Genomic DNA, 10,997 nt, shown 5'->3' on the forward strand with positions numbered 1-10,997 from the left:
GCACTTGCGATGTGCAGGTCTTGCAAATGCGCGATCTGCGCCTTGTGGTCCGCGACGCGCATGAGCGTCTCCATGAGTCTGTCGCAGGACGTAGTGAGCTCCGCGAGCTGCGTCGTCAGATTGTAGAGCGGCTCGCCATCCGTGTCAGGCTGTTGCGACAAGGCGGCGAGCGACTGGAGGAGCATCGCGCGCCGGTGCATATTGAACCGGTACTGGGCCTGGGTGGTCGCCCGCAACTGTAAGATGACCGCTATCAGCATCTGGAACGTTCGTTACTCTGATAGGATACCCGTACCTGTTCCAGGCGCTCCAATTCTTGTGGGAGCTCGACGTCCATGGTTTGTATGGGTACGACACGGATGAAGGGCTCGGCGGCGGATTGGCGAATAACTCTTGACACGGTCTCCTGGAGCTCCTCTGAAGTGAACGTCCACTGAGCAGCCTCCAGGGTGAGAGGCTTCCACTTGATGGGCTCATACTCGAAAGTCACCCCAGGCGGGGGCGCCAGCGGCGGTCGTTTGGGAACTACTTTCAGCATAGCGGGCGTCGATGCGCGGCTCGTGGATGCAGGGGTGCCAGGACGTTCAGAGGCAAGGATGCTTGTCTGCACGCTCTTGTCAGACAGCGTCCGCCTGTGCCCATGTCCATTCCCTCCGTCCACCGCCTTCGCCTGAATGGGGCTATCGAGGGCGTACATGCCGACGATATCGTGGACTTGGGAAGACTGTGTTGATTGAGGCCTGCTCACGTCCGTCCATGGTGTCGTCGGTCCAGACTCGCCCCCAGAAGGCACAGACACGATTGGAGGTGGTGGGGGAACGGTTTTGAGGAGACTGTCCCCAGGTACACCCTCGCTCAAGGGAGGCGGAGGGGGAACAGATGCGGGGACGGTAGAATTAGATGGGGCAAGCTCAGACGACGATGGAGGAGGAGGGGTTGCGGTATGTGCGAGTACGGGTGCGGGCGGCTTCGAGATAACAGACGGTCTCTCTACTGGTATTGGCGGCGAGAACACCCTTGGAGCTGTAGGTGTAGGCCCTTCCGGAGGTAGGATAGCACTATCAGGAATTGTAGGAGACGGTGGAGTAGGGTCGACCTTTGCTACGTCAAGGTCCGCCGGAGCAGGTATGTTCCATTGGCCAGTCTCCTCCACCGCGGCCGGACGCCCAGAAGATGTCTCAGTACTCGCACCATGATCCTCCGTCGACGCCGTCGAGACCTCACTCCTACTCGAGTCGGTCCGTCGAAGATTTGGCTGTTGTACCTGCTGCGGCGTAGAAGATGAAGTCGAAGAGGCAGACGCATTCCGTTGCAATGGCACGGGGGCGGACGCGGGGGTCTCTGGGCGCGGGCTGCCTCGCAGGGATTCAGGGGACGATGCGCGGGGGAAGGCCCCGAACTCGTCTGCCTGCTGGAGGCGTGCAGCGAGGTCAAGCGGAACAATGTTCTTCACCGGAAGCGTTCCCGCTCTGCCCGGGGCGCGGGGACCAATTGGCCTACGGGTAACGGAGGCGGGGGGCGAGCGTGCGCGTTGAATGTCCATGGTCGACGAAGGCGGCTAGCGCATCGACACGGATGGAAATCAGGATTCGGGGTAGGGGCGGGGGCAGGCGCAGCAAGCTCAGGGGGACATGGAGGGACAGAAGAGAAGAGCACGAAGGCTTGCTAGGATCGGTCATGGGCAAGTGCATGGAGTGATGTCTGATGGCACCAGCCCTGGGAAGCGTTCACTTCCCCCGGCCCTCCGTCCTTGATCATCGCCCAGAACGGGGCGCTCAGCGATGCATGCTAATGCCTGTATTCTGAATCTCGGTCCGCCAGGTCTACCGTCTTAACACCGCCAACGATGGTGCTATCGCGGATGCGAGGCCACAGCGCGTGGACGAGAACTCGAAGTATGGATCGAGTGCTGTGGTGCGACACAGCGCCGTGACTACGACAACGGTCAAGAAGGTAGAAATACAATTCTTGAAGACGTGGCTACGTGCAACCGTAATACTTCTCATACACTTCGCACGAATTCGCAATCTGGCATGACGCAGTTGAGTGAAACCATCACCATCATCAAACCTGTAAGCGTCAGGGTCACGAAGCTATCAGAACCTGTTACCCCATGAAAGGCGGAATCAAAGTCAGCGAAAGTCGCCTAAATGACACCAGCACCGATTAGGTAGGACTTACCGCGGAGGGTGTCAATCCCAGATCTCGCAGTGTCCGCGAAAAGTCGGATCGAGCAAAGGTCTTCCTATAGATCACAGATTCGACATCAAAATCAGCAGCCGGTTCATCTACGCCAGCACACGTGGGAGAAGGTGGTCGGGACAATGGACGGAAAGACACGATGAACGCACCTTGGGAACGTCAGCGAGAAGTTGACCGTCTCAACGTCAACCTCCAAAGTCTGCGCAGCCAAGAATTCTGCCACCTCACGCAGCGCTATAATGTCAATGACAACGAACGTACCATCGATCCCCACATCAGCTCGGCGAACGCGGAACAAGGAGGAACAACAGCACTGCACGTACTGGAATCGCTTGGGAGCGTCGTCGTGTACGGCTGCCCGCCCTTGGCCATCCTAATTTGCAGCCGTGTCTCGGGGTAGTCCTTCCCCGCCAGCCCGGCCTTCGGTGCCGAAGCGGTAGCAGTACTGGCAGTGCTCGCCGGCTCCACTGCGTCTGGCAGCGGCTTCCCCTCGCGCAGCGCCTTCTCTCGCGCCGCCTTCTCTGCGCGCGCTTTCTTGTCCGCCTCGATCTGTGCCTTCACCGCTGCCCGCGCCTTCGCATCCTCGACTTTCTCTGCGCAGTGATTGTGTCAGAGAGGCGAGCGACGATGGAGACGTGAGCGATGGGGGCTAGACGTACCGCGACGTTTAGCCTCGGCCTCCTTGAGTAACTCCTTCCGTTTCAACTCCTCCCGGAGTTCGTTGATGTCCTGACCGTAGACAGACGAACGCATGGATAACATATCAGATCGTGACATATGACACGACATAGTGTGAAAGCTGCATGGAAGCCGCAGCAGGCAGACATGGCGTATGTGGGCGTACCTTGCCCGACTTCCGGCGGATCGCCTCGTTGGCGAGGGTCTCCTTTGCCTCTTCCTTCGCCTTCGCCGCCTTCTTTGCGGCCATTTTCTCCCGGAGCTCCGCCAGCTTCTGCTTCTTCTCTTCCTCTGTCAAGGGCTTAATCTGTAATTTATGGGGTTCAGTTCAGTGTGTTCGAGGCAAGCGACCTTCCATGCCCACGCAGCCAAGTCACTCAACAAGACGCCATGAACCCTCCGCGGAAGGATGTTTCCACCGTCTCCCGATGAATGCACAAGTGAAATCGGCTGGCAGAACAGCGCGCTCAGCCCCAGCCAGTTACACACAGAGCATTAGATCCAGGGTGTAGGTTGCAGGGTTGTACCCTATACGCCGGACTGGTTTCCGACACGGCAAACGACTCTGACGCGTCACGGACTTCCACACGGTGCATTCCTCGGACCGAGCACTGGAGCGAGCGGTCGATTCAGCGAGACAAAGCGCGTAGAGTTGACTGTCCGCTTCACCCTGAGTAACTGGCAGCACATACCACTCGCAATTTCCGCCGTTCCCGGAGCATATGCCACAAACCGACATCCAGGCGGCGAGAGACAGGACGGACCCATTGTGATGCGGGCAGCAGGAGCAGGAAGCAGAAACGCGTCAGGGAAGGTTGCGTACCTCCTCCGTAGACTCCTCGAATTGGTCGTGCCCACTCTTTTCCGCATGGTAGTTCGCAAGGTCGACGTTCTTGAACGTCTTCCCACAGACCGAGCACTTGATGCTCTTCGCCTCGGCCTCGGCCGCCGCCGTCGCCGCCGTTCCTCCCGACGAGCTCTCTCCGCCGCCCCCAGATCCACCCTTCTTGCCATATACAGCCTTGAGCGCAGCGAGTTCATCGTCATCCTCGTCGGCGTCCATCGCGTCTCCGCCGCCACTCGTGGGAGGGGGCGCGGATCTGGAGGATTCAGACACGGATGAGAGATCGGGGACGGGCTTTCCCTCGTTCTCAATGATGTGGTCCATCGCGGGTTGTAGACCGCGGTTCCCGGTCGCCTTCAAGGCCCCTGTGTACCATGAGACATCTGTGAGTAGATCAGGACGATCACGGTACCATACATTGAATGCGTTGTGGGTCAAAACCCATAGAGAGAAGCACCTCCTTGTCTGACATGGCTGGTAAACTGGGTCACTGCGAGGAATGATCTGACTGGCACACAGTATCTGGTACAAGCAGATGAGCATTCGTGGAGGATGTGCTGCAGCGTAGTACAGACGCTGATGCGTAATGGTATCAAATCTGCCTTTTACGGAAGTCTTATCTTAGCCGACTGAACCGGCCCGAGAGCTGCGCTGTCTGGGGATGCAGAGAATTGGAAGCTCTCGCGAACAATGTCGAGGAGACTGGAGACTGGCAAGGTGTTGTATAATAGACACCTGAGGGCATCAACGAGAGAAAGCACGGATATCAAGAGTGCGAGGGTATATGTTAATAAGATGGATGGGTCATACAGTACAACAGTCGAGATACCACCCATGGCACAACGATGGGATCGGGTGTCATGGCGAGGTTGCGCCCGAAGGCCAAAACCATCCTAGTATCTTCCATAGAATCCACAGCCCAATGACAGCGGCAGCGCAGTAACCTATTGTCCGCAACTGCTTCACACCACCGGGTGTTAGGCCGAATGCCTGTCCGGCTCTTCGTGAGGTCTGCGCGAGGGAGTTGCCGAACGACGAGAAGGCGTCGCGCTGTGGGTGCAGTACAAGTGGAGCGCAAGAAGCAGGGTGGGATAGTATGGGTCCACAGAGAAGCCAGGAAGAAGATGGAGAAAGTAGGCAAGAGGAGGTCAGAAGATGCGCAAGGTGGGACAATAGCAAGTTGCTCACCGCATTGTCGAGGGCAGAGTTCTGCTGCTCGACGTCGTCGTAGATGTCTGATGTAACCTATGACCCTCGTGAGCATTACAATGCAAAGAAACGTACATAGTGCGTTAGCGTACGCCGCGTAGTGTGCGAAGTTTGGAATGCAATTCCTCCAGCCTCTGATCGTTCTGCAACTCGTAGGTATCCTCTACCCGCGCATCTCGTGAGGAAGACATTGGTGTGATGTTTATTGCCTCAGAGGAAGTGTTTGTGGCTTGTGAACGTGTAGTTCTAAGTGAGGTTTATCTCGCCTGAGTCGGAATAGTCCCAGGAGACGGCGTGGAGGTGACGGTGGAGGAGGAAGCAAGCGCCCATAACGGGAGCTGCTACTGCGGGCACGTGGTAGCCGAGAATAGCACGGTCGCGCGACGTGTCCAGCGCGTCTGCAGTCGCCGCCAAGGTATCCTTCATTACCCCCCGCTCCTTCGCCCTTTCTCTCCGTCTTCAACGCCTCCAAGGCGTCCCCGACACCGGTCATGCCATTAGCCTACTCACTGCCGAGTGATGTGTCCCCTGCGACGGTCACCAATACTTCCTCGCTCTTGCGTATCATCGCCTTAGCTCTCATCTCGGGTGCTGCTATTGCGTCACGTCTCTTCGCAGTCGTAAACTTCGAGAGTATTATTCACGAGTTGTGCGTACTAATTTAACACCCACTTACTCGTGTGTACTCACGGAAGTCGATCTAACAGCGACCCATGGTTTAATTAGTAAGTACTACAGCATACAGCCAAGACTGGGGTTAAGTGCGTGAGGTCATATAGCCGGGCAACAAAGGTTCTTGCTGAGAAGGGTTTCTATGTGAGTGCGTTAGGACATCTTGACAAGCGTTCAATATGAATGCGTCACAATCTAGGCGTTCTGGAACTGGTTCGACCATACTGCGTGGTATCCCCTCGGCCGTGTTGTTGGAGGCACCATCTACCCCGGTTTGATGGCGACTAGCGGCGTCATATACAATGTGCTTCACGCGCTCAATCTACCCGTCGACATCCGCAACATTTGCGTTCTTCTCGCGCCTGGTTTCAGTGCACTCACTGCTTGGTCCACGTACATGTACGTGTGCCCCATCACGCGCGCTTCTTTCCGCTAACATCGGCATCAGGTTCACGAAGGAATTGAAGGATGAGAGTGCCGGCCTACTCGCCGCCGTCTTTATTGGCATCGCCCCTGGATATATCTCCCGCTCCGTCGCCGGCTCCTACGACAACGAGGCTATCGCTATCTTCTTGCTCATGTTTACCTTCTACTCATGGATCAAGGCTCTCAAAACTGGAAGCGCATTCTTCGGCACACTCACCGCGCTGTTCTACTTCTATATGGTCGCCGCATGGGGTCAGTATGATTTGCTGTGTGTTGGAATAGTACGGGTCGAGCGCAGTATGCGTGAGCCTGTCCGCGAGCACTCGATGTCCGCTTGCCGATGCAGGGTCGGGTCGGCTGGCCACCATGTGCGGGCCGTGTTATTCCTCTTGAATTGCCCTAATGCTGCACACATCCTCACATGTTTTCTTGCAGGCGGCTATGCTTTCATAACGAACATGATCCCTCTTCATGCCTTGACCCTGATCCTCATGGGCCGTTTCAGCAGCCGTCTATACGTCGCGTACTCGTCTTGGTACGCGATCGGTACCTTGGCCAGTATGCAGGTTCCGTTCGTCGGCTTCCAGCCGGTGCGGACGAGCGAACATATGGCCGCTCTAGGTAATGTTCGGTGGATCGTCGCTTTAGCATGGTACTGAACCAACATGACCTTCGCGGCAGGTGTCTTCGGCCTCTTGCAGATCGTCGCCTTCGCTGAGCTCGTACGTGCTCACGTGTCCTCGAGGCAGTTCCAGAGCATCCTGTTCGGCTCAGTCATCGTTATCGGCGTACTCGGTGTTCTCGCCTTCGCGGGACTCACGTACAAGGGCTGGATTGCACCCTGGACCGGGCGGTTCTACTCGCTGTGGGACACGGGTTACGCAAAAAAGTAAGTTTAGCCGTTTAGCGCGCTTGTCAGACTGAATGCTCATGAACGCCGCGTCCCGTCGTGCCGTCGCACGATAGATACATTCCCATCATCGCCTCGGTCTCGGAGCACCAGCCCACCGCATGGCCGTCGTTTTTCATGGATCTGCAGTTCCTCATTTTCCTCTTCCCAGCCGGCGTGATCCTTTGCTTCCGTGAGCTACGCGACGAGCACGTCTTCGTGATCATTTACGCGGTCGTCGCCAGTTATTTTGCAGGCGTCATGGTCCGTCTCATGCTGACACTCACACCTGTCGTATGCGTTGCTGCCGCCGTCGCCTTCTCGTCCCTCTTGGACACATACATCGATCCTGTAGAGCCCGAGGTCTCGGAGGTCGCCGTGCCAGCTACCGGTGGCGACTCCTCTGCGGCTTCTCCCGCGACGGTTGATGGTGCTGTGTCCAGTAAGAAGGCCAAGAAGGCCGCTGCCGCTGCCGCCGATGCATCCTCTACTGGCATCGCGTCTGGCATCGTCGCTGCGATTGGCGGTCAGTCCAAGAGCCCCAAGGCGCGCGGGATATTCGGGCTCGATACGCGGCTTTTGATCGTGGTCAACGCGCTCGGCATGCTCCTCTTCTTTGTCCTCCACTGCACCTACGTCACCTCTAGCGCCTACTCATCCCCGTCGGTCGTGCTCGCGTCCCAGAACCCGGACGGGAGCCAGCACATAATCGACGACTTCCGCGAGGCGTACTACTGGCTCCGACAGAACACGCCGCAGGACGCGGTCGTGATGAGTTGGTGGGACTATGGATATCAAATTGCCGGTATGGCGGATAGGCCGACATTGGTTGACAACAACACCTGGAACAATAGTCAGTCATCTTCTTCCTTTCATCGGCACCTCAATCTCCGTCCCCATGGAACGCTAACCTTCCGCTGTCTCGGTCGTAGCGCACATCGCGACCGTCGGGAAGGCGATGTCGAGCCCCGAGGAGGTCGCATACCCGATCCTGCGCAAGCATGACGTCGACTATGTGCTCATCATCTTCGGGGGTCTCATCGGCTACTCGGGCGACGACATCAACAAGTTCCTCTGGATGGTCCGCATCGCGCAGGGCGTCTGGCCGGACGAGATCCAGGAGCCCAACTACTTCACACCCAAGGGCGAGTACCGGATCGACGATGCGGCGTCTCCGACGATGAAGAACAGCCTCATGTACAAGATGTCCTACTACCGGTGCGTGTGTCCTGGCGCCTCTGGCATGGCGGCCGCGTGCAGCGTGCTGGCCCGAGGGCTACCGCCTGTTCTCCATGCTTGCTCATGAGTACCCTTTTATGGCAGGTTTGCGGAGTTGTTCGGTGGGAGTCAAGCCGTCGATCGTGTGCGCGGTCAGCAGGTCCCGAAGACGGGCCCTACGCTCGATTACCTGGGTGAGTTTGCATGCCATTACCCGACGACGATGACCGAGTTTGCTTATATGTGCTCCGCCTTGGACAGATGAGGCATTTACTTCGGAGAATTGGATTGTGAGTCTCTTGCGCGTTCCCCGTCTGTGCTTGGGGTTCTCATGACATTCTGCCTTCGTGATCAGGTCCGCATCTATCAGGTCAAGAAAGAGGATCTACTGGGCCGTGACCTCAAGACAGCTAACGTATTCGCTAATGGCAAGAAGAGGAAGAAGTCAAAGCCTCTAGCGAGACGAAAAGCTCTTGCGTAAATTCTGTCAACCTTTGTCTGCTAGTATATTATATATTTTACCTGTCTTCTTCCGCGTCGTTTTTGTCGAGATAGATCTAGGCGTGTCCGGAAGAGAACCAGCTGCCCTGCCAGAACGCCGTGATTGTTCCGCTTTCTGGCTGTTCCTGCCTCAAATTCCATCGTCTGGGGTGGGGGTTCTGGTGTCATCTCGTGCAAAGCAAATCGCCACGCCTGCTAGTACCCACGCCTACTGTGCGTGCGTCATCACCCGGTAATGATCAAGTTGGCAGAGTTCGCATGGACGGTCGGTAAGGGGCCTCTGATTGTGGTTGGCTCTCTGAGGCAACCCCTGATCCTTAGAGCCAATATCCGTAGCGACGTAGGGTTCTGTGTGTCAGGAGATAGGGCTGTGGAAGCATGGGTAATGGTCGCGTCGCTTTGCCTGGATCCTATCACTAATAGCTAGATCCCCACCGCCGGTGAGCTAGTCCCCTCCCCCTTCACAAGCCATCATGTACCCCCTATACATTCGCAGTGCAAGACGGTGCGTTTCTATCGATGGTGGACCCGACGATCTATCATCTATCATCTATATCTATGATCTCAATCCCGTCGATCTCCCGTTGAGCAACGCTGCATGAGGTCTGTGCACACGCTTCTCGACAAACTGTGCGCTGCCGGACAGATAGGGGGTCCAACTTCGTGCATACAGATACAATATCGTAGCACTAGCACGTACTATCCCGCACTGTGTGGGCCGTATCTTGTTCGTTGTATTGTGGTGCTCTCCTGTCGTGAGTTCTCGACGCTGCAATCAATGCGAGAGACGTTCTAACATGCTGAGGCTACTAAATATCCGTTGCATCCGATTGAGCCTAGTGGACGTGTCCTTCGGTGCTATGCGGTGCTCAAAACCACTTGATTAGGACTGTCGCCGACCTCTCACTATGAGTAGTCCAGTCAAAGCACGCACATCCCATTTTCATAGGTTGATAGCACGGTTAAACCCCGCACATAGCGGAAGACAGTGGCAGATGCTACCGAACTCTAAAGGAAAAGTCTATCTACTCCTTTGCGAGACCATAGAAAGGACGCCAATCTCGCTACGAACATACCTACTAAACGCGGTTAGCAAGCACACCACTGGCCAGATGTGTCCAAATCTCATCACTTTATCACAGTAGCTACTGAATTACAGGAACGCAAGGCCTATCACTGTGAATCGGAGGCGTGATGTCGCACCGGGGCAACGACTGGGGTCAAGACAGAAAGAAAGACAGAAAGACATAGAGGAAGGAGAAGGAACTTGAAAGCGAGCAGGGCATGCCGGATCCTGTTACGGCCCGGCTCGAGTCGGTGAGTCACATCGCTACCTGCCACCTCCAGCATGTTCAACCCGCGACCTCGGACTGGACGCACACAACTCTCAGACGCTAACGACGCGAGGCCTCCCTCAATCGTGCTGTGTCGGCATGAACGCCGGCGACACCGAGGCACGGGCACTCGCGAATTTTAGCTTAAGCATATGCAGCAGTCGAGCGTATCGCCACCAACGACGCTATGTTGAGCAGGGCACGATATGAGTTCGATCTCCGACCCCCGGGAGATGTTCGCGATAGAGGCGTTCACGGGAAATAGGAATGACGACTCGAGCGCCAGATCTGAGCATTCGGGGTCACTGCCTTGCCTTCACGCGGGAACACTAAGCTTATAGTGTACGTGGGGCAACGATAGATAATTACACAGATGGCGGGACCATGATCACTGACAGGATACAGGAGGGAGCCTTCGAAATACATGATACAGTCGTGCAACAGATTCACCGATACCCGAGACCCGTGGAGGAAGCAAGGCTGAAGCAATGTCTCAGGTCAGTGCATGGTCGTCGATTATGTGAGAGGGAGATGTCTATCGCTCACTGAGTGTAAAGCCAAAGCGCGAGGGGCTGTCGACGTCGACGAACATGTCGAAGTCAGGCGTCTTCGTGCTCCCGCTCTTGCTCTTGCTCCTCTGGGCCGACCCATGGGACAGGGTCGGCGACCATAGCGTCATACTCGGCCTGCGAAATGCGGCGGAAGTAGATAGTACCGGCCCTCCAACGCGCCAGAAGGAGCTCCAACTTGCCGAGGTTAGGCACGTCGGAGAGGTTCTTGAGTGGGATCTCTGAGAGGGGCCACCCTTCGATACGGACTCGGTATCGCGACACGACGTCCCGCATGTACGCGGTGCGCGTCCAACGCATCTGGGCATTCGGCTCGCCCGTGATGTCGCCTACCAAAGAGAAGACGTCAATCAAAGCAGAGAAACCGGCAGAAACTACGTACAAAGCTTTTGCTTCACGAGGGTGCGCAACTCGCTTCGGGTCTGCGTCATCCGCTCAGAGTAGGAGGGCTGCGG

The 10,997-nt window shown here is 56.6% G+C and overlaps 3 protein-coding genes across 3 annotated transcripts; 1 reads left to right on the forward strand and 2 right to left on the reverse strand.

The window, feature by feature from the left end:
- Nucleotides 1-1,885: 1,885 nt before the first annotated feature.
- On the reverse strand, nucleotides 1,886-4,273 carry DICSQDRAFT_81696 (uncharacterized protein). Its single transcript, XM_007363176.1, has 8 exons — nucleotides 4,142-4,273; nucleotides 3,704-4,089; nucleotides 3,047-3,187; nucleotides 2,862-2,931; nucleotides 2,526-2,795; nucleotides 2,352-2,436; nucleotides 2,182-2,245; nucleotides 1,886-2,103 (listed from the first exon to the last, which is right to left on the reverse strand). Exons 1-8 carry the CDS (start codon nucleotides 4,194-4,196, stop codon nucleotides 2,086-2,088), a joined length of 1,089 nt encoding a protein of 362 aa, XP_007363238.1. The 5' UTR covers nucleotides 4,197-4,273; the 3' UTR covers nucleotides 1,886-2,085.
- Nucleotides 4,274-4,487: 214 nt separating this feature from the next.
- DICSQDRAFT_81699 (uncharacterized protein) lies at nucleotides 4,488-5,225 on the reverse strand. The gene is made up of 3 exons (XM_007363177.1): nucleotides 5,026-5,225; nucleotides 4,913-4,969; nucleotides 4,488-4,774 (listed from the first exon to the last, which is right to left on the reverse strand). The coding sequence occupies exons 1-3, from the start codon at nucleotides 5,122-5,124 to the stop codon at nucleotides 4,583-4,585; spliced, it is 348 nt and encodes a 115-aa protein (XP_007363239.1). The 5' UTR covers nucleotides 5,125-5,225; the 3' UTR covers nucleotides 4,488-4,582.
- A 146-nt stretch (nucleotides 5,226-5,371) lies between these two features.
- Nucleotides 5,372-8,651, forward strand: DICSQDRAFT_81702 (oligosaccharyl transferase STT3 subunit). Its single transcript, XM_007363178.1, has 12 exons — nucleotides 5,372-5,582; nucleotides 5,641-5,658; nucleotides 5,713-5,749; nucleotides 5,805-6,004; nucleotides 6,054-6,283; nucleotides 6,467-6,652; nucleotides 6,713-6,920; nucleotides 6,998-7,773; nucleotides 7,853-8,138; nucleotides 8,244-8,332; nucleotides 8,400-8,428; nucleotides 8,494-8,651. The coding sequence occupies exons 1-12, from the start codon at nucleotides 5,425-5,427 to the stop codon at nucleotides 8,617-8,619; spliced, it is 2,343 nt and encodes a 780-aa protein (XP_007363240.1). The 5' UTR covers nucleotides 5,372-5,424; the 3' UTR covers nucleotides 8,620-8,651.
- The last annotated feature ends 2,346 nt before the right edge of the window (nucleotides 8,652-10,997 follow it).

The sequence above is a fragment of the Dichomitus squalens genome (genome assembly GCF_000275845.1).
Source record: "Dichomitus squalens LYAD-421 SS1 unplaced genomic scaffold DICSQscaffold_5, whole genome shotgun sequence".
Lineage (NCBI taxonomy): Eukaryota > Fungi > Basidiomycota > Agaricomycetes > Polyporales > Polyporaceae > Dichomitus > Dichomitus squalens.